The sequence below is a fragment of the Merops nubicus genome, unplaced genomic scaffold (assembly GCF_000691845.1).
Source record: "Merops nubicus isolate BGI_N331 unplaced genomic scaffold, ASM69184v1 scaffold5645, whole genome shotgun sequence".
Classification (NCBI taxonomy): domain Eukaryota; kingdom Metazoa; phylum Chordata; class Aves; order Coraciiformes; family Meropidae; genus Merops; species Merops nubicus.
In genome coordinates, this window is record NW_008611484.1 from 1 (window position 1) to 27,856 (window position 27,856).

General features: G+C 38.3%; 1 protein-coding gene across 1 annotated transcript; it reads left to right on the plus strand.

Annotated features, from left to right (window-relative positions):
• Positions 1-53: 53 nt before the first annotated feature.
• On the plus strand, positions 54-27,407 carry AK8 (adenylate kinase 8; the record flags this gene model as incomplete). Its single annotated transcript, XM_008941221.1, has 10 exons — positions 54-251; positions 2,120-2,204; positions 6,219-6,268; positions 6,962-7,075; positions 12,107-12,175; positions 19,233-19,314; positions 20,625-20,696; positions 21,491-21,691; positions 24,410-24,541; positions 27,318-27,407. Coding segments are annotated over exons 1-10 (1,093 nt in total), but the record flags the coding sequence as incomplete, so codon positions are not given.
• Positions 27,408-27,856: the final 449 nt, after the last annotated feature.

Here is a 27,856-nt window from a genome sequence, read left to right on the forward strand (position 1 = left end):
GATGGGGAGGAGGAGGAGGCGGCAGTAACAGAGGAAGCGCGGTCAGCACCGCGATGAAGGGTTTGCCCTTCCCGAGAGCCGAGGTAACGGGCGCGTTGCAGCCCCTTGATCAGCATGACGCGCTGAAAATTGTTTCTCTCGCTGCTGTCGTGGCTGTTCTGCGGAGATGTGTGTCCAAAATAAAGAAGTACACCTCTAAAATCGCTGTGATTTCAGTAAATAGAGAGATTGGTTTCCTTGCCTTAGGGAATGTAGGTTGTGCTCTGTAAACCTGGGAGAAGCCCTTGTGTTGAGGTTTGTGCCAGGACCTGAGTGTTCTGCTGCTGTTCTGATAGAGAACTTGTTGGAGACTCCCCCCGTGCTCTGCTGCTAAGTCATAGCTCTCTTATAGGGCCTTTTTCATTTTGCAGAACTCCCTGGAAAACATACAAATGCTTCTTTTTCTTCACTTCTTTTCCTCTTTTTTTTTTTTTTATTTTTACCCTTGCAACTTCAAGGCTATTTAGGTGCTGTGGCTTAATATTTCTGGGGTTTTAATCTAAATGCTGTATTTTGCATGCCACGAGGCATTGCTCTGCAGGACCCCGTGTCACATAAAATGCTTAGGGGCTTTACTTAGAGTCTTGTTTTCTTTTCCTTTGCATTGAATTTCTCTTCAATTGTATTGTAGCAACATAAGGATGGGAACAAACACAGCCTGCAATTGTTGTCCTGAACTTATTTAAACAATTACAAAACCCAAAATGTGAAACCCAAAACACAAGACCCAGAATGTGAACCTCCTCCAGAAATGCTGGTGACAAATTAAACCACCATTAGCAGAACTGAATAAAATGAAGCTTGTGTGTGTAATTGCTGGTGGGGCTTGGCCATAGAACAGTGAAAGTATCAATCACTGTCAGCCTGAACAATTTGGCATTGTAATAAGACCAGATTTTCTTAGGTTTGTTGTTTTTTAAAGCTGCTGCTGATTGTGGTGCCAAATTCAGATTTCTCAGTTTAAATAAGCGTTGCTGGAAAGGAATAATTATTAAATAAACTTCCAATAAAGGCACAAATTTTATACTTCGTGTGCTACACGTGCTTGATGTGTTGGAACTTGCATGTGAAACAGTTTATATACAACATTGAGTGTTTTAATTATACTGAACAAGTGGATGAATTGGAAAAGGAAAATAGGTCACTCCAATAAAAGACAATCAATTGGTTAGAATATAAAATTTTATGGAATTTACCTGTGGGTATTAAAGTGTTATGACTGATTTTTAGAAAAAGATGCCCTATTCCAGTGTGAGCATTTCAGCAGATAATCCAAGTCACAACATGAGTTGCTGTTTGATGTTTCATTTTAATTACAGGATTCTTGGCTGGGCTGAAATGTCTGGTGAGAAAATCTGTGGAGTTAGTGTTGCTCAGTGTTAGCCCTTGCTCACTGAAACCAGCCAAGGATCCCCACTGCTGTGGGTGGGAGCTGAAGCAAGGGCCTCTATAGCCTCAAATATTTAATATGAAAATGAGATCCAAAGTAGACATTCAAGGATATGCTTTAAGCATTTTTTTTCCCCTTTTTATTCCCCATTACTTTCCACATAGGGGGAAGACTAGGTGACAAAAGTGAGATGTGCTGCTTTTGTGGCTTTGGTCATTGGGTTTGTGTTTTCTGCAGGTCTTGTCTGTTCTGCAGCCCTCTAGGCTGTGGGAATGTGTTTGAGGAGGGGTTTGAACTTCTCTGCAGTTAATAATTTGACTCTAGTTTTTAAACTCTTTGTATTGTTTTTGTGTCAATGCTGACTCAGCCACCAGAGTGCTCAAGCCAAACCTTTTTGGCATCCTTATGTACCATAAATAAGCCAAAGCAAATAGGTTGTGGTGTTTGGGGTTTTTTTAATTATTATTTTATTTTTTTTTATTGGCAACTTTCTGACCATGCTTTATTTCAGGTTCTCAGCATCTAGCACAGGTTTCATAGTGTCACTTTTGTCTGGGAAAGGGGACTTAAGAAAATAAATAAGCATTCATAAACATTTTAAGATCCCCGTTGTAGCATTGCTGTAAAAATGCAACGTATCATGACTGCACAACTATGTTAAATTCTTCTCTTTGTCCTATTTATTTTCAGAACATGCTTGAAGAACTATTAATTCATAAGCCAGATGATCCCATCCAGTATATGATAAACCATTTAAAGCAAAACAACGATGATGGTAAGTGAAAAATTCAAAGCCTGGTTTGTAAACAGCTGCTTGAAAGCTGCACTTGGGCTGGCAGGTGATGGGTAAAACTTTCCAGACTGTGTCTTGGGAAGGGGGGGGGGAAGAAAAAGGTGAGCATTTTGGAATAGTTATAGGTAAGATGCTTTTAATTTCTTTTTTAGTGGGTAATCTAATAAAAAATGCGCTTTAACAGTTATAACAATGAAACTCTCTCAGGGAATAACAAAGAGTTCTGGTGTATCAATTATTAATGCGTTCTGTGCCCCATCTGATATTTCCTGTTGTCTTTAAGCTCGCTAATTACTCCTTTTGTCAGGTGTAAATTTGGTTTCCTATTCTACCTGGGCTGGCAGATTCTCTGGGTTTTGATTAGTTCGTTACGAGGTGCTGTTAATGAGTTGCAGTGCTCAGTGGCAGCCCAGCTGAAGGAACAGGGAGCTCGCCTGCTCCTCTGTGTAACAGAACCTGGGAGATTGAACAGGAACTCTCTATAAAAGCATGTACACTCCATCAAATGATTTGATTTACAAACTGTTCACCCTTAGGCAGATTATATTTGGGTATGCACAACTGAACTCTAATTTTTGTTCTGCATGAGCTGTCAGGGATAGCTGGTGTCACATTGCTTTGATGTTTCTTTAAAACCAGAGTAAACCATTATGGAAGTTGTGCTGCAGCATCAACGAAACCGTTTTCACTAGAGGTGCTGTGAGCTCTCAGTGCTGGGGATCAGATGGATCTTGATTGAAATGCTGCTGAATATTAAAAGAAAAAAAAAATTAAAAAAGAAAAATCAAATGCTGCAAATTGTGTCCAGCCTCTTCTGCTGCAGGCAGCATGAGTAATCAATCTGTTTTATAGACCCACAGAAAATGTGGTTTGATAGAATGCTGATAGAATTCCTTCACATTGAGCTAACATTTGTCCTTCACACACCCCCCCCCCCCAGTATTATTTGAGCAGAATTAGGCAGGTTTCCATTTCATGACTTCAGTACTTGGAGGCTAAAGATAGAACTACAACAGTTGTTTGTCAAAGGAAAAAGGTTGGCTGCTTTTGGTCTGGAAAAACCTATTAAGAAAGGAAAGGAAATCCAATTAAAATTAAAGCCTAAATGTTGTTTTAAGAATAAATTATATGGAAAATAATGTAACAGAAATCTGTGGCAGAGTTGATTTTACTTTTTGATCATGGCGGAAGGTGCTGACTATTTAGAAGGAAAAAAAAAAACCTTATTAGAGCCATCAGTAAAGTGATGAATTTTCATGATCTTGCCTTGCTAGACAGTTTTAGCCCTAGAGAAAATTTCAAACAGAGATGTGTGGAAAAGAAGCATTGCATCTATCCCAGGTGTGAAGTTAGAAAACCTTTTTAATTAATAATAAGATCTAAAATACTCTTAAAAATATAAACAAGTCTAATGGTGATTATAGCTTACAACTGCCCTGAAAATCTCACAGGTCAAATGTGTGGCTGTTTGTGCTTAAGGCTCTCTACTATTGTTCTGTCACATGTTCCTTCTAGAAACCTTAAAGAACTATATGAAGACTCATAATTTTCATACACACAGGTGCCAATTTTCTGCATTATATCTGAGTTGTGCTGATGAAAAAAGCTTTCAGGATCCAAATGGCATTTCTGTGAGCTCTTCCTTTACAGCCAAACTTCTGAAGAAATATGAAAAGGTTCTGCAAGAATGGCCATCATTACTATGGGCCTCTCCTCTTTGAGAAGGGATTTCTCTTACTGGCTAAGCAAATTTTGTTGCATTAATATTAATCATAGAATCTTTTGGACTTCAATGGAACTCAGTGAGTCCAGCTGTTCATTTCTGTTATTCCAGGATTAATTTTGTTATTATTAAAATCATTGTTGAATCTGAAAACTTATTTTCCTTGGGAGAGTAAATCCTGTAGCATCTCATCGAGGCTAAACATGGAAGGAAATATGATTAATTACTGAAGGAAAAGACATTGTCTAGATTTTCCTGCCTTCATTTCACTGCTCGTTCAGACCTTCAGAATTAAATACTGAGTGTTTGCTGATGGGAGGGGGTTAAACATTACACACAGCAGTGTCCTGGGTGTGCCCTCGTGTCGTATGTTTAGGGAGAATGCTTTAGAGGAGCCTTACAAGTGTGCAAATGAGTAAATCAGTGAATTACACTGCCCCATCTGCTGCCAGCCACTAAGCAGAGAGAAAACCAGATTTAGTACAAAGTGAGCATTTACAGTAGCCCTGGGCAATATTAAAGCATGATATGGTGTATATAATGGTATGTTTCGGGTTTTATCAAACGTTTGTCCAAGAAAGCTGTGTATTAAAGCTTCAATACCTAAGGGTTTTCTTGTGAATTTTAAATCATGCTCCTAGTTAAACCTCAAAAGGATCTGTGGATGGAAAGGTTTTTTGATTTTCTTTGAAGTGGTTTGAAGAAGTTGATTAGTGTTGGCACCCGAGCACTCTTTTATGACGCTGTTTATAAATAATTCCTAAGTACCAGGCTGGAGTTTCAAGGTGTTAGATTAAAAAAAAAAAACAACAAAACCCTAAGATTTAATCACATTACATTTGAAAGAAATTAGGTGATAAAAACAGCTGATGTATCCTTTTAAAGTATTTTTCTACATTGTGTACTAGTTCTGTTGCACTTGCAAGGGCCAATAAGGGGGGAGTTTTTCTTAAACCCTTCCAAGTCAGATAACTTTGTAAAAATGAATCTGTAATTTGGGTTTCATGTATGTTTAAAAATTGCACCTGCCCAATAACCGTTACGTGCATGGAAGGCCTCATAAAAATACACTTCACATCCTTCCCTGCCTGCTGCCATCAGACACTGTATCTCCCTTGGTTATCAGGAGCTGAAGAGGTTTGGGGTGAGTAGATCCCTGCTCTGTTTTGACCTGTGTTACACCCAGTAAATGCTCATCAGTCCCCTCTGTATATAGTTTGGGTTTGGTTGTTTTTTCCCTGAGATAGAGAGGGAAAAAATATCAAAGATGTTAATATAAAATGACAGCTCCAGGGTTTGCAGCCCAAGGTGTGTACATGGAAAAAGCCCTAAATGCTTTCCTAAGAGTTACTCCATTTTCCCTTGTTTGTCTTGCCTCTAATTCATTCCTGATGAAGCTTACAAGGGTAATGCCTATTGTGTTGTCTGTGTGAGTTAGATTAAGAATTCCTCAGCACTGGGATGTGTTTTTCCCACCTTGCCCCCTCAGGGAAAGGAGAGGGACATGCAGTACAGAAACACAAGATACAGAGATGAAGAAAATTACTTTTAATGATGACTAGAAAAATAGAAGGTAGCTGCCAAAAAGTGTAGAGAGGGAGTGCTTGATTTTGCAGTATCTAAATCATCTCAGAACTCTGACACAAGCTATTTAAATGAAAATAAAAAGTGGAATTGTTTGAAGGTTTTTTTTTGTGATGAGAGCCAAAAGCTTTGCCTAAATACACAATATTGTAGTAAAAATACTTTTTAAGGGAAATGAGAGAAGTGACAATTTCAAAAAGTCCCATCCAATCTCAGCTGTTCTGTGTTTATGATAATAGTCACTTATAAATAGTTCTGTCCTGCGTGTACAAGCTAAACCACTTTTTCATCACAAAATGTGTTAGGTCTAAATCAGTGTTTTGGGAATAAAAATCAAATTCATGTAAGGAAATGTTCATATCATATGGACTGGGTCATCCACTGAACTATCCACGTGTTTAAATTGATTGAGAGATGTATATATCTTACGTGTCTCTAAGTGGCATATTTAGTCAGAGTATGAATCTCATTGACCAAGGAGATTAAAGGAAGACCCTGTTGGTGCTGACTTTGTGTTCTCCTTGTTTTTCCCTGATGGAGCCTAATCCTGAAGTCTCCATTCAGGCAGGTTCCTAGCTGAAGTAGTTGTTTCATTGTGCTTGCATTTATGTTATGCAATGCAGTAGTAAGAAACTGACTGGGATATTTGCTGTTCAGCATCTTGACATTCATGTGTGCTTGTGTCACAGCTCCAAGGATCTGTGTGCTTGGTCCACCTGCTTCGGGGAAAACTACAGTTGTAAGTATAATCCCTGCAGTGTTAGAACTGTCCATTACCCTTTTGTTTTCTACTGAGTTCAGCACTTGTGGAAAATTTTAGTCTGAGAAAATAATTTCTGGAGTTATCTAAGTGCCAGAAGAGCACAGGACAGATTGAAGGGATGTGCTCGTGTAACACCACAGTGAAATGGAAACGTTCAGGTGAGCTCTAGGAGAACTCAGGCAGTGGCCGTGGTACTGCTGGAATGCAACAGAATTCTGCCTGCCTTGTTTTCCCAGCTTTTTAGCAGGACTAATTAACCTGGTAGGAGTAGTGCATTACAGGTTTGTGGTATTCCCACACTGAGGGTTGCTCCCTGTGCATGGCCAGTTCTCTGTCGCGGGCGCTGGTCCCAACTCATTGAAAATATCGGAGTGGTCTGTGAGCCACAGAGAAAGCTGACCACAGATCAGCAGATGAGGTGGTGTGTGCATGCTAGGAGAAATGCTTTCCTCTTTAAAACCTGCCTTGTAGTACAGGAGTTGAAAGACTTTATTCAAAGCTGCAGACTTTTGAACATCTTTCTAAGAAACTGCTTAAAGTTTCATGTACAGTCTGTATGCTTAAATGGAAGGCTAGGAAAATACTCTGTTTTTCTGCAGCCTTTTGAAAAAATGCTTCATTTCCTTTCCAAATATTTCAACCTGTGTTTTTTTTTTCTTTTTCCATCAGGCAATGTGGCTTTGTAAGCGTTTGGATGCCATACGTGTCTCTCAGGAGACTTTGTTATTCAAGGAAGTATTAGCACTGACAGAGGAAGCCAAGGCATATAAAGAGAGAAAAGAGGTGTGTGAGATGATATAATAACAGGAGTTCTCATGTCACAGAAGAGGATTTATTTCACATTCACATGATTTCCATTGCTACGAGTTGAGCAGATCAGAGTAAATATTCTTGTACCTGTGGGGGTTTGTACATTGCTGTGTGTGTATGTCAGGATGGGGTCTTCCAGAGAAGAAGGGTAACCTCTGCTAGAAAAGAGGATATGAGCCCAGATAAAAATGTGTCTGGGCATAGAACAGGGTCAGGAGAGTAAGAGAGTGCAAAGTAATGAAGGTCTTGAAAACATTAACCTTAGACTTGAACAACAGAATTGAGAGAAACCTGGGTATACACAATGAAATTAAAGAGTGGTTCCTCATATCATTAAACAAAGCATCTTCTATTTCAGCATGTTTGATAATCTCAATAAAATAAGCATTAATCTCTGAGGTCTACTTTGGTACAAAATGCTCTGGAAAATATAGACACAAAGAACTTTTTTTGATCTGACAGTGCTGTTTAGTTGTGCCTGCTTGATTTCTCTGTAGCATGACACAAATAACTTCCTTGGTATGATAATTCCAAAGGTGGGTGGCAATCCAGTCCCTTACTGAAAACCCTGGGAGCTCTCGAGCTAAAGTCATAGAGGCCAGTTAAGGAGATGATTCAGTTCTTGGGTTGTTGAACTCTACCCAACTCCAAGTACTCAGTTTGCTCCATACAAGTTTTTAAATCCATTTGTGCTTCAACTGTGGGCCTCCTAGATAATGTTCAAAGGAGTTAGTCCACTGAACATTTTTTCCAGATGTCATGACTCAAGATTAGTTCATCAGCAATGTAGTTGTCTTGTTATTAAAGGCTAGTGACAAGTAGATCAGGAAAATACATGGAAAGAATATCCTGAATACACAGAAGCATCTCTGCTTCAGATTCCTGCCCTTTCAGCTGATGCCTTTAGTTGATGTCAGTGTTCCATGAACGATAAAATGGAAGGAGTCTGATTTTCTCTATTTAGCAACTAGTTTGAGTTTTTCTCCATCATCACCTATTTACATAAAAATTGAAGAAATTTAATATCTGTGAGAATTCTACACCCCTGCTAAATTTGATTGGAATTGACCAACAGTCATAATGTTCTGACATGGTAGACAGCGTGATGCATAGATTAATTTTTTTTCCTTAGAAAATTAGGCTGAAAATGAGGTAGTGTTTATTACACTGAATTCGTGAATGAAGTTTGGAGATACCTTGAGTAATATACTTAAAAATCTGAGAGGAAAGAGGTCATTGAACTTGCTGAACATCCTGGCAAAAGGCTTTGCTTTTGGCTGGGATAATATAAAATTATTCTTATCGAGAATATGTACTTTGAAATCTTTGTGCTAATTATTAAAGATTGTTTTGCTAGGTTCATAAATTTCAACTTGGAGGGGGAGAATTTAAAACAAAAATTCCCTTTGGTTTAATTACTGTAATTATTAACATATTTCAGACTATACAGATGCACTTTCAAGGGTGTCCTTTTGGGCTTATTTGATTTGAAAAGATGGATGGTGCGGAAGATGAAAGTCAAAAATGTCAAGGCTAATCAGGTAGTGAGGATGCCCAAGAGCAGAATCTGGTGGTGGTTTAGTGCTGTGCAGTTTGCCTTTGTTTTTGAGATGTTAGATCCTCGAAGAACATTATCCCTAAATCATTTCTTTTGTTCTTTTACATGAGCTTGATTCTTCAAATGTTGACTCCTAAAGCTAGGAGGGAACTCTGTGCTTCCTCTAAACCACTGCAAGCTTTACAGTGACTGAACGTGTAGCCAAATTGTCATCTCAAGAGCTGTGTTTTCCCTTACTGAGTCATGTCTGCTGGATAACTCTTCTGCTGCAGTAACTGACCCCTGGCTCTGCTGAAGCAAGTGGTAAACTTGACTCCTCTAGCACACATCCCATCCATTAGCACTAAAAGGGTTTGAATGTCTATTCAGGAACAGAACAATGGCTGTTTATACTACCCTGGATACAACCAGGGCATTAAAAAGTTGTAGTCCTAGCCAAAGCAATTTAATAAATGGAAAGAGGAAAAACAGGAACTAGACTGTCTTTGAAAGTCTGGTGTGAAGATCATATAACACAATTTAATGTTGTTAGAGGAGTGTTTCATGCATATAAGGTTACTGTGGCTAAATTAACCCCAGTGCCAAAGGTCGATCATTTTTAGGTCAGTAGGCCAACGTTACTAGATCTGGGTAAACTCTGCAAAGAGGTCTGCAAATGTTTGCTCACTTATTTTACTTATTTATCTTTAGCCAAGCTTTCATCTCTTTTGTCTTCACTCCCAGTGAACACCAAAGCATTGGAGTGTTCCTGGCACAGGCATTCATGGAAGGAGTGCTGGAGATGTTGGTGATTCTCTGAAGCTCAGTTTTAAAGTTGGACTTGCAGCCATTCACTAACACATACCTGGCCACTTCCTAATGAGCACGGCTCAGGTAGTGAATTTTAAATATTGACTGTTCAAAGCAAAATCTGATCAGTCTGCATGTAAAAATATTCCAAAAAGAAGTCAAATACTTTTGAATATTCAATAAATTTGAAGAACCACGAGCTATCAATAAATATTCCATGAACAGAAAAAGAGGCTACATTTTTGGATAAATCATTGCAAATTATTCCCTCAGCTCTACTTATTATAATGTTAATAGGAAGCACCTTCAGGTTTTTCCTATAGTGAAGGCTAATGATGAGCTATTGCATGTTTCACTTTTCCTGCTAACTGGATAAAATAAGAAGTTGAAACAACTGTGGTAATTGTGGGCTTGTGGGATGGGTGTGCTTTTAATGCTATACTAAATTGCAGTTAAGGTGTTTGCATGCTACTTAATGACTTAAAACTGCTCTGGAGTTGCATCATATCCCTGTGCTTTTTAAGAAGAAATAGAAGAGAAGAAAACCTAAGGCATCCTTATCCATGCATGTTCAGCATTCTAATCTAGTCCTGGACAAGCCACTCCGAGGGAACAAGTAGGAGCTGTTCCAGTGTTGTGTGTGCATAAAAAAGAACAGCCTTTCATGTGTATTTATCTGAACAAGCTAAATCTAAACATTCATCATTCTCAAAAATGCTAAACCAAATTTCATCAAGCTTGTCTGCTTTTCCCTCCAAGATGCAAACTTGGAACAGTTAGAACTTTTTAGCTGTAGCTCTTTTCAGAACAAATACATCCAGAACTTCCAATAAAAATGTGAAAATGTTCTCCCACATGGCATTTTTATGAAAAGATCATTGAAGTACAACTCTGGGTAGATCAGTCATATAAGTATGATATCCCTGAAATAACATGGAATATTTAAAATGAATCAGGAATGAGTACAGTTTTTCAGCAATATGGAAATACAGGGATTAAACCAGTGTGCATAGAAAAGTGAACATAAAATACCATAGCAGCAGCTCTTCTGTTAACTAAACTGAGTGTTGGGACAGGCTCAGAATGCTGGAGGGGAGATACAAGCCTGCAGTTAGCAAATGTACAAGTGTCATTGTCCATCAGTTTCTGGGAGGTGCACTCCTACCTACCAGCCTCGTGATATCTTTATAGGAGGGTTTAGGAGAATTTTTATTGTAATTTATTTATTTTTATTTACTGTAAATATGCTGTCTGATGCATATCACATTTAATGATTTCTCGTTGAATAGTTAAACATTCTGCAAGCAACCAATGGAAAGTGATTTTGTAGGCCACTGCTCAGCAGGAGGAAAAGTGTCCAGGAAATGAGACTGGAATGGAGCCACAGAGAGCAGAAGGAACTGAACCACTGAAATACCCCCACATGGGGCCTTGGTTGTTTCTGTGCAGTAAACCCTGCTCAGAAGAGAGGGCTGAGGACACCACTGCACCAAAAGGAGTTAGCATGAGTGAAATTGTTTTGTGGTCTAATGAAGAAGATTGTTATGAGATCTTTCTGTGTAGTCAGCCACGTTTTCATTATATCTCTCTACATAAGCCTACAGAAATACTCTTTTTTTTTAGGATTATGCTCTTCAGACTGATTGGTTGGAAAAAAAGAGATGGGAACCCACAATATATGGAACTGCATGGAACGAGGAGTCAACCTTGCATCATTAACTAAGAGATATTTTTTTGACTTGGGAAGTAGAGAATCTGACTGCAGATATTTTTCTGAGTATTTGTTTTACCAATAATGACAAAATGAATGAGACAGAGACAAGGCATTTAGTCAGTTAACAGCTGTTCTGACTGGCATGGCCGAAGGTTTGGACTTTATTAAGTTAAATTGACTAACAGAGTTTGTTTAACCATGTTCAAGAAGAAGAAATTGGCAGGGGGGCTGCTAAGCCTGTAGAGGAACTTTGTTCTTCTGTCAGATAGTAAATACTGTCTTACAAAACAGCTCTAGATACGGGCAAATAGTCACTAAAAGAAAGGGCACTTCTGAAAGTATTAGCACATGAATTTCAATCTCATTTCACAGTCCTTAGTTTAAAAATAAACTTACTTTAAAATCAACTTCAACCATAAAATGTATTTTAGATTTTCGGGATGAGGAAAGAGGGAGATTTACTTGAAGCCATGAAACAAACCTCCTGAAAATCAGACTCTTGTTGTAACTTGCTCTGTGTTTGGGATCCTGCTTGTTTCATATGATGATTAAGGTCACTCATGCTGAATCCATGGACATGTGAAGCAGTAGTGGGTCAGATACTCGTGGTAAAAAGGACTACTGGTGGATGTGATGTTCTTATGGATCCCTTTGCAGGTTTGATGTCCAGTGTGTGTGTGTCAGGGGGCAAAACTTGGCTCTGCTTCCATGGTAGTGTGCAAAAGACACGGACGTAGGCTTTGTGTTCAGCTTGCTCTTGATTGTTGTGCCCTTATTAACTCTCTGATATATTATGTTAATGACCTGGGACTCGCACGGAGTTATTTATTTATTTTTAAGAAGACATCTCACTTCACCTTTAACCGGCACACGCCTGCATGCTAAAATTCCTTTTGAACTCAATTGTGAATATTCAGCCTTTTTTTTTTTGTTCTTTCTTTAGAAAATTCCCAACGCGCTTTGGGCCAATCTGATCCGGGAACGTCTGTCAAACGTGGACTGCATCAAACAAGTAAGAATTGCTCCTCAGAGGGCGGGTGGATAAGCACTTACACAACTCCTGCACGGTCGTTAGCATTCTGAGTCCTGAGCAGAGGAGGGAATGGGGGCAAATCATCGGGGGCTCTGGAGCCGGTTGCTTTCTTGAACATCAGCAGAGGGAGTTTGGAGCTTTATTAACAGGATAAAGGGGAGGATGAGAGTATGCATATGCTAATCTTCTAGCACAGAGATGATCAAAGGCTGAACAAGCAGAGCTTTGTTGATTGCCTGGGGCAACTGGCAGAGAAACAGTGGACAAAACAGATAAACAGAAAATATATAAAAATCAATATGGTGGGTTAAGATTTTAACTCTTGTTGAGGAAAGGGGGGAAAAAGCATCTGCTGTTAGTCATTTCAGTTTGCTTTATTTCTCATTGTGTCTTTTTTGTCTTCCCATGTTAAGGAAACTGCATTTGAATATGTCCTCTTCTAGGTAATAATCAATACGTTCACTGTTAGTTTACACAAATAAGCAGTTGAATAAGTACAGCTATACTCACAGATGTGTGACTTGGTTTTTTTTACCCTGTGTGCTTAGCCTTAATGTAAGTAGAGACTTTAACAGAATCAAAAAAGAACTTAAGTAGATTAATATTGGTTGAAATTAATGTCTGGACTCAAGGAAAGCAAAATCTCTTTTATGTGTTTCCTTTAAAATCTCAGACGTTGCTATGGTTTATTGAGTCCATAATCAGCCCCTTATAAGGGATTTTTTGTCAAGACACATACTGATCTAATGGATCTAACCCTGTTTCTAAGCAGTGCCAAAATACAGAATGCACATTGTTGGATGTAGTACTTGACAGGAAAAAGTCTGATCCAAAGTAGGTGTTAGGTTCATGAAGGGCTAAATAGCTTATTTCAAATAAATAGTATGTGTTTTCAGAGCAGTCACTGTCACAGCCACAGCTTTGGGTCAGAGGATAGCTAGTATTTCCTAACATCATGGAGATATTGCAAGGCTCAGTTTTATTAAAATCTGTTGCTTCCAACATCATCATAATCTGCCTGCTTGATTGAATAAAGCAGGGCTGGTAATGAACATTGGATTGCAGAGTGAAAATTGCTTCCTAGCATTAGGCACTGAAAGAAACTCAAAATGCTAAAAACCTCATGTTTTGTACTTCTTTCTCTGTCTCCGTGATTTTTGGTGTAGCCTGAAATGATCTGCAGGCTGGATCCTTCAACCCATGCAGAACAAAACCATCCTGGGGGCTGGGCCATCGCCCTGTACTTCTTATGAGGATAATTCCATAGAGCAGAGGTGTCTATACACACAGAGAAATATCAACAAAACTAGCAAGAAGAATTCCAAAAATTTCCTGCCCCTGATTGAAGGTTTCAGCTCTTAGAACTCAGATAATGTGAACGATTGCCAAAGAAGGGTTCCTGTGCTTCCAGGCAAATCAACTCTCTTAGGTTAAGCCAGTGATGGAAGTGGCTTTCAGTGGACCTGCCCAGTGTAAGCTAGATCAGGTGGTGGGTTACAGAGTATGAACTGGGAAAGGATAACTTGATCAGGGTGGTAATGAATAGCTGGAGGTGTAATCTCTTAAATTGTTCCTGCCTGAGAGGTTTGCTAGAGGACATCTGTCTGGGTTGTATTTCTGTTGCAAGCTTATAGCTGTAGCAAACTCAGCAGTGTGCTCATCTCTTTAAGCAGTAGGTTGGAACTGGCAATAGCTAAACTTCTATATATCCCACTGTCTATCCACTGGCTGTGTGAGAATTTAATTTGGAATACTACCTGCTGGTGTTTAATGTCACTGAGAACAGTCATTAAGCTAAACCAAACCTTTCCTTGCCCAGCTAATCTTGTTCTTTTGCCAGGGGACAGAGAAGTGCCTGCCAGGGCTCTTGTCTGCACTGGGAAGTGTCCTGCTGTAGGAGTCCTTCCCTTTCCAACAGCAGGGAAACCTCTGAAGGAGTAAAAAAATAAGTTTATGGGAGTGATTTTTGATCATTTCATTGCAATTTTAGCTAAATCCAGGCTTCACAAGAGACTTACTAGGACAAAACTTTGGGATGAATTATTGACTCCCTTATATATTTACACATGACATTACAGGATGACTGCACCTTCAAAGAAGGAAGATGCCAGCATACCCCTGGTGTTTTCAGTACTTTTGGTTTAGTATTTTCTCACATGATCTCTCAAAGGTAGTAGTTGCTGGGGCAGTCTGTTCTTTAATGCTGTCTGGAGGAGAGCTGTTGGATGGCAGTAGTTGCTGTAATGTACCAAGCAGGTGAATAACTCTTCAGTTTAGGGCTTTTGTAAGAGTACCCCTAAAACCTCTCCAACATGCTTTGTTGTTTTCCCCCAAAGTCTCTTTGCCTGATTAAAAGAATATGTTTTCAACAGCTAATTCTTCCAGTGTTTGTTGTGATGCTGTTAAAGTGAGTGTTACTTTTCAGTGGCATCAGTGTAGATGCCAAATCCATTGCTCTCCAGAGGCTGCATCCACCCTGTGTTTTTTTGCCCTGTGCTTTCTCTATTAGTTGGTGTGGTTCTAGCTCTCCTTGTAGTAGCAAGGGAAGGATCTCTGAGTGACTGTTATTTGTTTGTGTAAACTCTGAGTAAGGTGACAGGATGGTTAAAATGCCAACAGCTGCATAGTGTCCTGCCTACGTTTTATGTTCCTGTTATCACCAGTGGCACTGAATCAGTGCTGGATGTCTTACTGAACTAGGGTGAAAAATCCTTTATAAAGTTTCCCTGACATTCAGCAAGAATGGTGTAGATGTTATGGGTCTCATTATTGTTTCAGCTATTTTTAGGAAAAACACAGAATTGACTTTTCAAAGTTCTGAAAGTTATTAAAAATCTTTCCATTAATAGACAGTAACTCGTGGTCACTGAAACTTCCACATGTTGTGTATGTCCTTCCCATTTGAAAGAGGATCTGTGCATTATAATTGCAATAGTTTTCCCTTCTGTGATTTGAAATAGGACTAATACTGTGGACTTTTGACACCATTGAAGAGATTTATGGCATTTCTTTCAAAACCTGAGTCAGCATTTTTTTCCCCTGAAAATGTTAATAGATGAGGAGCAGTATGTTGGACCACAGTACCACCAGCTGTTTGTTTTATTTCTCCTTGTGGTGTCATTGGCTTGGCATTAATTGTACAGCTTTCATCCCACTGACAGCAGGGATGCAGCACTTTTTGTGCCATTGTTTTGACACACAGAGGTTTATAGATGTCACCAGCATTCTCTAAGGAGAACATTTTTATTGATCAACAGCTCTGCTGAGACTCCATGTTATGTGTTCTTCTAACACAAACGTAGTTAGGACTGTGAGGGATCAGACTGGTAGGTCCTCCAGCACACACAGAAAACTTATTGCAAGCATTATGTTAGAACCTGGGACTTGTGAGGCTGATATGAAGACTTTTCATCTTACAGAGTTAGTACACATTGGCTGCAGCATCTCTGGCTGCTGGTGGTGTGGAGAGAATTGATAGTACTGGAGAAAAGAGATTGCTGTGAGGTGAATGTGTGAGAGAGTGAGCTGAGCAACCTTACTGATGTCTTAGGAGCATTTAGAAACTAAGCTTGGGACAGTGATTCACCCAAGATGTGGCAGAATTACTTTTGATTGGTATTAAACAGTTCAGGAGGTTGGTAGCTATCCTTGAAATGGAAGGCAAAGAGGCTGTTGGGTCTTTTTGGTTTTACCTTGGCAGATAAAGATCATCATGTTGTCTCTGTGAATCTCCATGCGAGGATAGTGATGTGGGATAGATTTATCTGGGGAGAGAATCTGCCTGTTCACCATCTTTTTTTGTTTTCCTAGAAGAATTGTGGTGTAGTTTTTTTGTTTGTTTTCTTTAAATATCTTTTCAGCTTACTTGACCTGCAAAAAATAACATAGGGAATAGAAGATTTCTTTCTAATGGGAAATTTGGTCAAGTTGGAGCTTCTTCCATTATCTTTACTGCTAAAGCTGTGGACTGCAGAAGTTGGGTTAACAATATTTCTACTGCACTCCTCAGTCTGCTATTTTCTGAAAATGTCAGGAATTTTAGATCCATACTGGCAAAGCTATTACTGATGTTATTTCTGCTTTGTTACCTGTCCCCCTTCTTTAGATGAGAGTGAAAGGTATGTAATACTTTTCCAAAAATACTGAATGATGATATGGAAAAACTGTAGTGGTTACTTGTTTTCCTGAAGGCAGCAGCATTCATGACATTTGATCTTTGTGGCTGAGATTTCTTTCAGATTTGCCACATAATTCAGCATTATTTCTTTGTGCTTTCTCTTTTTGTTATTCTAAGGCAGTGTCAATTTTTGATTTTGCAATAGAAAAAAGTAATTGAGGATGTATGGGTCAAATAATGAGAGAACTTGAATACCCAAGTCATTATTATTGGAGTGGAAAGTGTGAAAGTATCTAGCTGGGTAGTATAGCTGAGATTAGTGCCAGCAGAGGAATGAGGTTTCCATTTGGGAATGAACTTGAGCATTTCCTTTTCTGCAGATTCCTTAAATCTGGAGAGGAAAGGGATGGCTCTGAAAGCTCTTCCTTGTCGCTGGTTTTCAGCATGGCATGGCTCTCCAAGGAGCACTTCACCTGGCACTCAGGCAAGAGCAGAATGCTGTGTTTACAGCAGTCTTCACGTGGGAAAGGACTGAGGTTTCCAGCTGAAAGAGAGGGGAGAGTGACCAGAGAGTGAAGGTGCTGTGAAATCCTCACTTTTAGCCTTTGTTCCACCCTCCATGTGATCAGGTGCAATCCATGCATGGATGTAAGGTTACTGCTATCAAGAAGAAAAATTAGATGGCTTCTTAAGGAAACAAATTTACCATGTGAAGTTATTAATTACACTTTAATGATAGTCAGGAGGGCAAAAAAAGACCAGTGTTTGCATAAAGCATGATAGGCATATTTTAAGTCGGGTCTTGCTCTGCTGTGTCTTGCTTCCTCTCGCTTCGTTCCCAAGCCACACTTCCTTTTTACTCTTTTTTTTTTTTCTCTTTTCTTTCTTTTTTTTTTTTATCTGTGACATCTGCTTGGAGCTTGTCCCTCCTGTGATACCATACTACTTGCAGCTGTTCAGACCTCCAGCTCTGAGCTGTGCATGGGGTGCCCTGAGCATACGGCCTTTTTGATGTGTGATAAAACAGAACCAAGCCACTGGGGGTATGGAGAGGGAATGCAGCAGAATATCAATAAACCTGTTCTGAACAAAGCTGAAGCTCTGTGGTGGAATAGACATTTCACTGAAGTGTCAAGTAGATGGATAATGTATTCTAATTAGGGACTGACTGATACCCTGCAACTCGGAGACCTTTGGAAATAAGATCCAAAATGCTAACTATTTTTGTGGGGTGTGTTTATATTGCATTTCTTTCATGCCTTAAAATGTATTTATTGCACAGAGCTGTTTTTATTTTATTTATTGAGCTGTTTTCTTACACTGCAAAAACTTTTAGCTGTAAAATTCCATATTACCTGTTTTAAGGGCCTTTGAAATTTGTGTATAAACCTCTTGAAGTTTGCTATACATTGTTAAAATACAATATTTGGTTTCCTGCCTGTTATTCACGGTGTGGTTTTGAGCAGTAAACTATGGTGACATCAGAAGCAATGGTTTTGTGGGGTGAGTTTTTTTGGTTTATTTTGGTTTTGTTTCCAGACAGTTGGAAAAAGACTTCAAGTGGAGAAAATAAGCCAGATTTCTAGTCTGTAAGTGGAATAGATTTATTGGCTTCATCTCTGATGACACCTTTCTCCTCAGAAGAGGGTCTGGGCCTATGTATATATGCTATACACAACAGACTCAGAATTCATGCTGAAGTTCCTAACATACCACTAAGAATGGTGTGAGTCCCAAGGGATGAACTGATTCCTCAGCACCCAGGTGATCTCAGCCAGTGGTTCACTCAGCTTCCATAGAGCAAACACTGGGAGTGGCCAAAACACTTTCCAATTACTTGAGTCTTATTTTCTCCAGATATCAGCAGGATGACATGTTCCTGAAACAGGGCTAATTAAGGAATTTTAAATAATCTGTTTTCTTGTATAATTGGAATGTCCCAATTTCCTCCTACAGAAATCACAGAGATGTTTCCCTGAAATATTTTGAGAACCTTTGGACCTCATCCTGACAGAGCTTCAAATTTATGTCAGGGATGATAATGATTGCTAACTAATGCAAGATTAAAATATCTTCTTTATCTCAGTACCGAGAAGGTCTCCAGATTTGTTGTGGTATCACTCAGTTATTTTGCAGTATAGGATGTAGGGACAAGGACACGTGTGGTTAAGCAGCTAACAGATAAATTAGAGGAAGTTCAGCAGATCCAGACTCGAGACTGGGAGATGGATTAGATTTCAAATACTGCATCACACAGAGGCTGAGCCAGGCTGCAGCTCTCCTACGGCATTTCACAGATCTGTAAATGTTTTTTTAAAGATGCTCAATCCAACACTTAGCTGGCTATAACAAGGACTTAAGGGAGCAAAAGGCTCTTTTTTCTTTCTTTTGCTCTGTTGCTTCATTAGCTTTGGGAACGCTGGTTCCATTACTGTGAGTTTTCCTGTATAATTTAAAAAAATAATGAAAGCGTGCATATTTTCCTCAGTGTTCTTGGCATTAAATCTGTCTTTAGATTTGTTTAGCCTCTTTTTAATACACAGTGTGGGCTGGTATCCTTCTGAATATTTCAAAACTGTAGAAATTGTTTTGGTTTGTTTTTATTAAAGATAGAAGTTTCTTTTTTTTTTTTTTTTTTAAGATTGAAACAAGGAAAAAAAATCATTGCTACAATAGCTCAGTTCCCATTGCTCTGTGGCAGTGGTAGTAGTGCATGTCCTTTCACAAAAATACCAGTGCTCCATCTTTGCTTTCTTCTCTCACAAGCATCCATAACAAATACTCTGCTGTTGTGGGATCAGAATGAGGTAATTTTTGTGCAAATAGCACTGATATTTAGTGCCATTTATTTTATTATTTCTTTATTTTTATATTTTTCTCTTACAGGATCAATAACTGTTTCATGTTTTTGTTCAATAGGGATGGATTTTGGAAGGCTTCCCTGAAAATCAGGAACAGGCATGGATGCTGCAATCATCTGGCATCATTCCTAGGCATGTTGGTAAGCAGTACAAGGTTTTTGTGTGACTGCATCCAGTAGGAAAGACTAGACTTGATTCTCCCTCAAAATCCTCAAATTCAATACCAAAGACACTAGGCAGCAGAGTATTTCAGTATGGTTCAGGTTCACTCAGAAACCTGAGGTAACCAGTGAGACTTTAAACCTTGTCTTTCACACGTGAACCCTTTTTATATTCAACACCACTCCAGCAGCTGTCTCTGAGCAGCTCTGTGTAACTTTGCTTCTGTTCTAGAAGTGGGTCTGAGTTTTCTCTGACTTACCTCTCTAGAAATCAGCCTTTATCCTCAGACCAAACCACTACTAAATACAGACTCATCCTTCTGTTGAATTAGAGAATGCAACCTTAGCAAACTTCACTCCACCAGGAGGAGATGTCATGATTTTAAAGCTTGATCTTTCAGAATATGAGTGGATTCTGACTTGATTTGAGAGGAACTTTTTGTTTACTGGCAAAGTCCTGATAGACAAGACCTTGACAGCTGCCCTTGCCTTCTAGAAGAAGCCAGTTGTCCCAACTTAACATGGTTAGAGGACCTACTTAGAATGTAAGAAATCATTACAATTGTGTGGAGTACTGTGTAAAAGGATAAATTTAGAGCTTGCCAGTGGATGGTGAGGGGGATGTTAGTGAACTTGATTTGTCACTTGATTTGGTTGCAATCCAACTGTTCATGAAGAATTCAGAATCACTGCCATAGAGTTAGGCAAAAATGTTTAATGTCTAGTACTTGCATGTATTTTTAATATAGCTAATAACATCTGAAGTTGAGTTTTGCTCACAATTATATCTGTGCAACCAGGTCCTGAATGAGGATCTTAAAGCTTGCTCTGTCTAGTTAATCAAAAAGAAGATTGAGAGGAGATGAGCTTTATGGGGTATGAGTACCTTAATGGGGAGAAAAGTGTCTGAAAGAGCTATTTGATACAGAGAAGAAAGTCTTAAGAAGAACTTGTTTTAAGCCTTTAATCAAATGTACTGAAAATATTAATTAAATTACAGTGTTTAACTGTGAGGATGATTAGCCAAAAGCAACCTAGGGAACTGACAGGTTCTCCATCTTTTGATGCTTTCTAATCAAGTTTGAACAATTTTCTGTGGGGTTATCAAAAAATAAATTTCTCTGGTCTCACTACCAAAGTACCTGGCTGAAAAGGGAGGCAAAGGTGCTTGAAATAAATGAATCAATCAATACTAGGACACATCTAAACAATTAAGGGAAATAAAGCAAGTAACTAACAAGAGTTACACTTTTTTCTTTTTTTTTTCTTTTTCCTTTTTTTGTCCCTAGTTATGCTTTATGCTCCAGACATTGTGCTAATTGAGAGAAACAGTGGAAAAAGGCTTGATCCCTTCACAGAAGGTGCAGTATGTGTTTATTCCTGACATCCACTAGAAACGGGAGTGTTGGTCTCAGAAACATCATAATGCCAGTGGGATGGAAATTTATATGGTATCCCATTAAAAACTAGTAGGAATGTATAAATTTAAACTGTTTGGAAAAAAATTAGCATTATTTTCTGTGCCAATAAAATTTGGGGAAATATAAAGCTCAGTACTGAGGCTGCAAACAGTAGACTGTGGCAGTGCAGAATATTTGAAGGTTAGATCTGTCATTAGTACTGGAAGGTTAGAACTGTTTTTTTTCTGAGGTGCAGGCATGCTTGTAGGTATCTTCCATGAAATGATTGTCAAATAGACCTAACTCAGTTTTGTCTGAGTATCATTATCAATCATCCATCACAAAATAAAATCCTGACGTGGCTCAAAAAAAATCATATTGAATGTTTTAGGAATGGGACTAGGAGGAATGTTCTTAACCAAAGAACATTTTGTTTTCTATAAAGGAGATTTGCTTATCAAAGATCTTGCCTAAGGTTCAGTCTAAGAATTTGGAGAGCTATCCCCAGTTCCTGATTCTTCCTCAGCATGCTGTCTTAGCTACATGGGTGGGCAGTTGCCTTGGCCACTTCCTACCTGTGCCTCTGCAGAGTCAGGCAGCTGTCAGTGCAGGCAGCGAGGGAGGTGCACAGCTTATTGCTTGTGCCACAATGTAAAGCTTAAGCAAAGACCTTGATTTTGTTAAGGAAACTTTCTGGAGCTGGGCAAGACCTGTTAAGTCATCTTCTTAGTTCCTAATCAGTGTGTAACTTGCAGAGGTGTACCACACAACCTTCGACTGGCCAAGCGATCCACTGGTACAGCAACGTCTGGTGGAACCAGAAGATCTATCTGAACAGGAGATGTCAAAGAAACTGCTGGAATATCACAGAAACTTCCCTGAGGTTTTCCAGATCTACCAAAAAGTTTTGAAATCCATCAATGCAGACCAGCCATCCATAGATGTCCTCTCACAGGGTGAGTATGGGCCTTTTTGACAAACCTGATAGTTGATAAACTCTTATCTGAAAGATGGTTGCTAGCTGTTAGAGACAGTTTGTAGGACTAGTCAACACAGATGGCTCCTAGCTGAGTTGTGTTCTCTCTAGTGCAGTGTTTGGACTGTTCCTGTGATTATTTTATGGGACAAGAGTAAGTGCAGATAACTGGAAGTCTGGGTTCCACAGTCGTGCCAAGGAACAGCTGATTCAATGGAGCAAACATGGTTATTTCTGCAGGAGTCTCTTCTCAAAGGCTGCCTTGTGACTCAGTTGTTAACCTCCCAAAGGGCTGGTACCTTCCACAAGTCTGATAACAAGGAGCAGGAGTAGTTCAAAGCCAGTAACAATCCCTTATTTAAAAGCTGTTTGTGCTGGTAGTTTTTCTCTTCAACGACTGTTGTTTGCCTTTGCTTGACTGTAATGCAGTCTGACTTGTAATGTTGATTCTTCAAGAAGAGAATAAGGAAACTGCCAGAAAGACCAATTGATAATGTACTTTGTAGCTGTCAGTCTGTAGATGATCTGTTATATCCCAGTAATTTTGCATCTCAAAAAGGTCTTTTTTAATAACAAGTGCTGCACTTTTAAGATAAACAAGTAGGAAGTTTATATTCTGAATTTGCACATTAATTACCTCTAAATTACTTAATTAAATTTAAAAGTTCATATCATCATTCATAAAGTATTCATGCCTTGAATTGTAAATAAAAATGTGAGTGCCTGAATATTAATTATTATTAATTAATAATGTAGTGAGATAAATTGAAAACTGGAATGAAAAAATCCTCTCTAGATCTTTTTTTTTTGCTCTGCATCAAGCAGCCAGATTTTTTTTTTTTTTTTTTTAAAGAATAATTAGATGTGGAGACTGTCTAGGGGATCATTACTCCTAATTAACTTGGTTATTTACTGCAAATTAAGCATCATTTGTAAGCAGGGTGCTTTGCCTGTAATGTTTGTGCTTTTCAATACACTGGGTTATGGAAAATGTTCAGAATAACTAGAGCACTCCTTCAGTAGCTGTTTTAGTACTTGGTTTTAGGAAGTTATGCAGCAAACACTATGATTTTCAGGGTTTTTATTAAGCATTTTTACTTCTACAGATAGAGTATAAAAAGAGGAGATGCCTCATCAGTATTAGTATTATTCTTATTATGGATTGCTTCATACAGTTATCAAATGTTGTGAACTCTTAAAGTGTACTGCAGTTACTGCTGTCATATTCTAGGATATGTAACATCAAATTTGGTTGTGCAGTGTAGTATCCCAGCAGAGCCTGAGGCACTGGAGAAAGAGATGTATATGGTCCTGTGGGGCTGCAGTTTGGGTTAATTTCTCAATACTTTAGGTCCTCTATTTAGAAATGGCAAGGCTGGAATTTACTGGAGTTGCTTTTTTATTGTGAAAAGATTTTATAATGGTACCAAAGTGTCTAGGAGAGTGTCCTCAGAAAGATTGTTGGATGGAATATGGTAATGTGTTGACAATGGTAGTGAAAATACTGATCCTTGTGTTCTCCATCAGTCCTTTTGTGTTGTTTAATATGTGTCTATGACTCATACAAACACTAATGTCTAAGCCTGTCCTGTTTCTTAGACTAAAAAACCATCTTATTGCAAGAACTCTTTATAGAGTCTTATTTGAACTGAAGATGTCCGGGCTGACCCTTAATTATATCCATTGCATTTACAGAAGAAATCAAAGCCTGTGTAGGTGTGTCCATGGTGCTTTAATCACAGGTAACCACGGTGGTCAGGATATGGTGACATGAAGTTTAGCTGTGGCATTTGATCTGGGATCCCTGGAATGCTTGCACAGCTTGAGCAGCTCAAGCTTCAGCACTCTTCACTGGAAACACTGGAGAGTGAGAGTGTTTCAGTTTGGCCTCACTGCCAAGCTGTCTGCAAGCTCCTGGTGGTCTACCAGGTTCTCTTTTGAGACCTCTAATACAGCGACGTTGATGACCACATGGTCTTTGCAAAGCTCTTAGAATCTGTAGATTGGCCTAAATGTTGTATTTCCTACACAATACAAAACAGAGGAATGCTGTCCCAGAGTGGAATCAAACAGAGAAGCTCAAATATCCTTTACATGCTATGCAAAAATGATGGACAAAAGAATAAATCATACTCCGTTATCTGTTGTCAGTGATGTCTTGTGTCATGACACCTTTTGCTACAAGCCTATAATATTGTAATTAGAAGTCTATTAATCACACACAGAGCTGGAGAAATGTCGTATTAATTTAACACCCTGTGTTTTTACACTTCAATATTTGTTCAGATACTGCAGAAAGTATTAGATGTAATTATATCCCTCTATAATTTGCATGGTAAAATTGTACCTATCGAGCGAAAATTACTTTTGCTAAAAGCAACATGGTAAAAGAGCAATTATTAATTGAATCTGCTCTTTAAAATGGTTTGACATCCACTGATGAAAGAAAGAATAGGAGTGTAATGATAGTAAGATTTTTAAAACACCTCTCGGAGCAAGTTGCTGACATGAGTAGTTTTGCCAGAACCCTGATTTTGGTTGGTGTATCTAGATGTTCCAGTGATAAAATAAATGACGATCAACATGACAACCTTTTTTTTTTAAAAAAAGAGAGAAGTTAATCCATGTGGGTTGTTTTGGGGTTCCTTAAAAGGAACAGGATGCAAACTGTACTTCTTGCCTTTCTCTGATGTTCTAGTTCTCACCTATGTCCAAACACGGCACCGATCAGCCGCCCCCTTCACACCACGGATCATCTTTTGTGGACCCCCAGGCAGTGGGAAGAGCCTGCAGGCAGCACTAATAGCTCAGAAATACAGTCTTGTCAACAGTAAGTTCTCAGTAAATATGCACTTTGCTCAATTCCCACTTTCTCTCTTTTTGATCATTTATCTTTTGCTGTCTGTCTTTCTTACTCACTCATAAAATTTCTCTGTCCATTGCTATGGATGTCAAATTTTTGAGGGGAGTGAAAAGTATTTCAGTAGAGAAATAGAAACCAACAGAGCATACATTCTGTGACAAGCCAACTCTGGTTTTACTCATCATTTTTTATGCCCTTTACCTCAGTATTTTTCCACGTGTTAGATTTCTGTGGTGCTCTGAATTCTACTGTGGGTCACTGGATCATGAGTAATGTCTCTGCAGTTTCAGCTGCCTGACCAAAATTTGGGCACTTTTAAAATAGAATTTACTCTGAACTTTAATGAAGACTCAGGTTCTGTCTAGCTGAAGTAATGTATTAGAAAAAGAAGCAATTATTTTAAAGTCCCTTCTCTTTCTTTTGTAAAGAAGGCCCAGAAAATTCTGTATGAGGCTTGTTCATGGTTCGGATGCCAATGTTAAAAAGTCCTCTAATGCAAATACACGGTGGTGACAGGATCAGTGCAATGTGTGTCTGTGTTCTGTAAGGTCTTCTAATGGTGGGGTAGCTAGAAATTATTTTAAACAAATGTCTGATATTGGTAAAATTTTCAGATTAGTCATATCCTCTTAGATAAATAAAATCCAAATTTGTTTCATTAGTGTTCTTTCAATATATACCAAATAAAAAATCAGAATTAAGTAGGTAGTCTTTTTTTTTTTAATCTTTGGGAGATTCTTTAATTAGTGGAATTCAGTTGTCCATAGCAATGTGCCAGTTTTCTGATCTCTTCCCTGAACTCCTGGCAAAGTCAAAAGATTTCATGGAACATGGATGTGAATAATAACTTTAAGATTGCTGGGGTATTTTTTTTAATGACAGGTTTGCTGCATGGAAAAGAAATAAATATTTTCAAGTTCAAATTTGAACCTTCAGAAAAAGCTATGTGCTCTCCCTGTAATCCTTCCAACCAAAGGCTAGATCGTAGGTTTGTGCAGTTCCATTTAAGGCACAAAAGCAGCTATGAAACTCTCTGCCTCTCTGTTTGGAGTTCTAGGTTTAGTATTTTCATGTTTTAAATATTATTATTTTTTTAGTGCCTTAAAAAAAAAGTATATGACTAAAATGATACCCAGTGAGCCTGAAAAAGGTAAATTTAAATTAAGATTCTATATTACAATACTGATAAGTACAAATAAAATCGACATTGGTTATTTTAACATTGCTATGTTTTATAGTTTCATATTAAAAATAAGTATTTGTAGATTTATTCAAAGCTGAATTTTTAATGTGTAACAGGCTTAATGAAAAATAAATTATGTTTGGATATGTTAAAGAAAAATTAACTTGTTCTTATGTTTCTGAATATTATTTCTGAAGTTTATTACTAAAGCTGCAAATTTGATAGTGTCCTCGTCTAGGTCAAAATTTGCATTTTTTTTAAAGTTTTTTATTAAATACCATTACAACTGCTTTATCCATATGTGAATTTTATTTTAAGTATAACAAATATTAATAGTATTAAATCTTTAAAACAGAGTAGGAAGACCATCAGTTTTCTGAAGAGTATTCAGCATATCCTAAATTTCCAATTAGGCTATTGGGATTTAAGCACAGGCTTACAAATATAATCCTGTGTTTAAATGGTATCAGGAATTGAATTGAATTTAGGCATATACGTATTAGTCCTAAATTTGGATCTATGCACAGAGTTCCTGTTATGTTTTTAGACAATCTGTTATGAATACGAATTTGCTTCTCCAGGACAACTACTGACTCTTAAAATTTGTATTCATCCCTTGTCACTTAAGCATTAAACTTCATCAGCTTTGTCCAAGGAATGTCCAAACAGTGTGATTATCAGTGATAAAGCAGATGAAAGGTCTTGCTTCTTTCCCCATTAGTCAGTGCAGCTGTAGATGTTGGTGCTATTGATTTCAGAAAAGGTGGAATCAACTTACAATTATTAATTGAAAGGTCATGCAATAATTTACAGAGTGGCTGTTATCTAATATTTATCAAAACTGAGCTGAAACCAGAACTTGTTGTGATGTTGTGTAACCTCCCCATGCTTTAGTTGCCCCTGTGTAAGATAAGGGTCAGGACTGCTGTATTTAACTCACGTAGGGCAGTGAGACTCAATAACGTTGCTCAGAAAGTGCTATCCAAGCCCCAGCAGCAATTTTTCATGTACAACTGTCCTGACTAAAACTTCAAATCTGCATCTCCTGGTGTTCTGTGTATTTGAAGTCACTGATAATGTTGCATTAGCACAATTTTTTAAATGTAATTCTTACATGATCGTTAAGTGATCCAGGGAGTCACCTCCTTGAACTGCACATTTTCCTGCACCTCCAGCAGTGTGGTTCAGATCCTGTTCAGTAACTTTATTCAGTAATTACAAGTTTATAAAAAGTGAAAACCACCAGCAGTCCCTTGAGTTATTATTTCAGAAGCATATTTGATTAATATCTTTCTCTCTAACTCTGTTCTTAATATGTTCTTTGCCAAATGTATTCTTTTTTATTCAGTATTCTTCCCTGCTCAGTCTCTGCTTTTTACTCTGCTTGGCCAAACAAATAAAATACCCTAACAACAAGCCCAAAAAACCTACAACTTTTATTTTATTCAGTGACCTTATTCCAGTATGCAGCTTCTGGAGTTTTTTTTTTTTTTCCCTTTTCTTTGTTGCTTGCTTTTTAAAATTTAACCTTGTGTCTTTTTTGTTCTTCCTTCCTGTTAGTTTGCTGTGGGCAACTGCTAAAGGAAGCTATTGCAGAGAAGACTAAGCTTGGAGAACTCGTTAAGCCTTATGTTGACAATGGATACCCAGGTAGGGCAAGTTGTTGTCTCATTACACTCTGGTTACAAATTTGCAGCAAAAAAAATAACTTGTGACTGAACTTTTCTTGGTCCAATTCTAATCTGAGTTGTATCAGCGTGATCTGGGAGTTGATTAATTCCACTCATTATATGTGATTTGATAGCACTGTGTAGCAAGAGTTAGATTTCTAAGCTCTTTGATATCTTCAAAGCAAATAGTTCAGTGTTTCAATGAAATTCAGGTTTCTTGTGCACGTTCCAAAATTTGAATTCCGTGTTTTCATCTGTAAGTCAAAATCAGGATTCTGATCTAGATGTATGATGTAATAACGTTTAGACTGTTATTTAGAGCACAGTGTTGTTTCAATTTTGTTTCAAGTAGGCTATGGCAAAGATTCTGCTTTCACAAATGTGCTTTTTCACTTTTAGAATGATGCTGTAGATTCCTCTACTTTCATG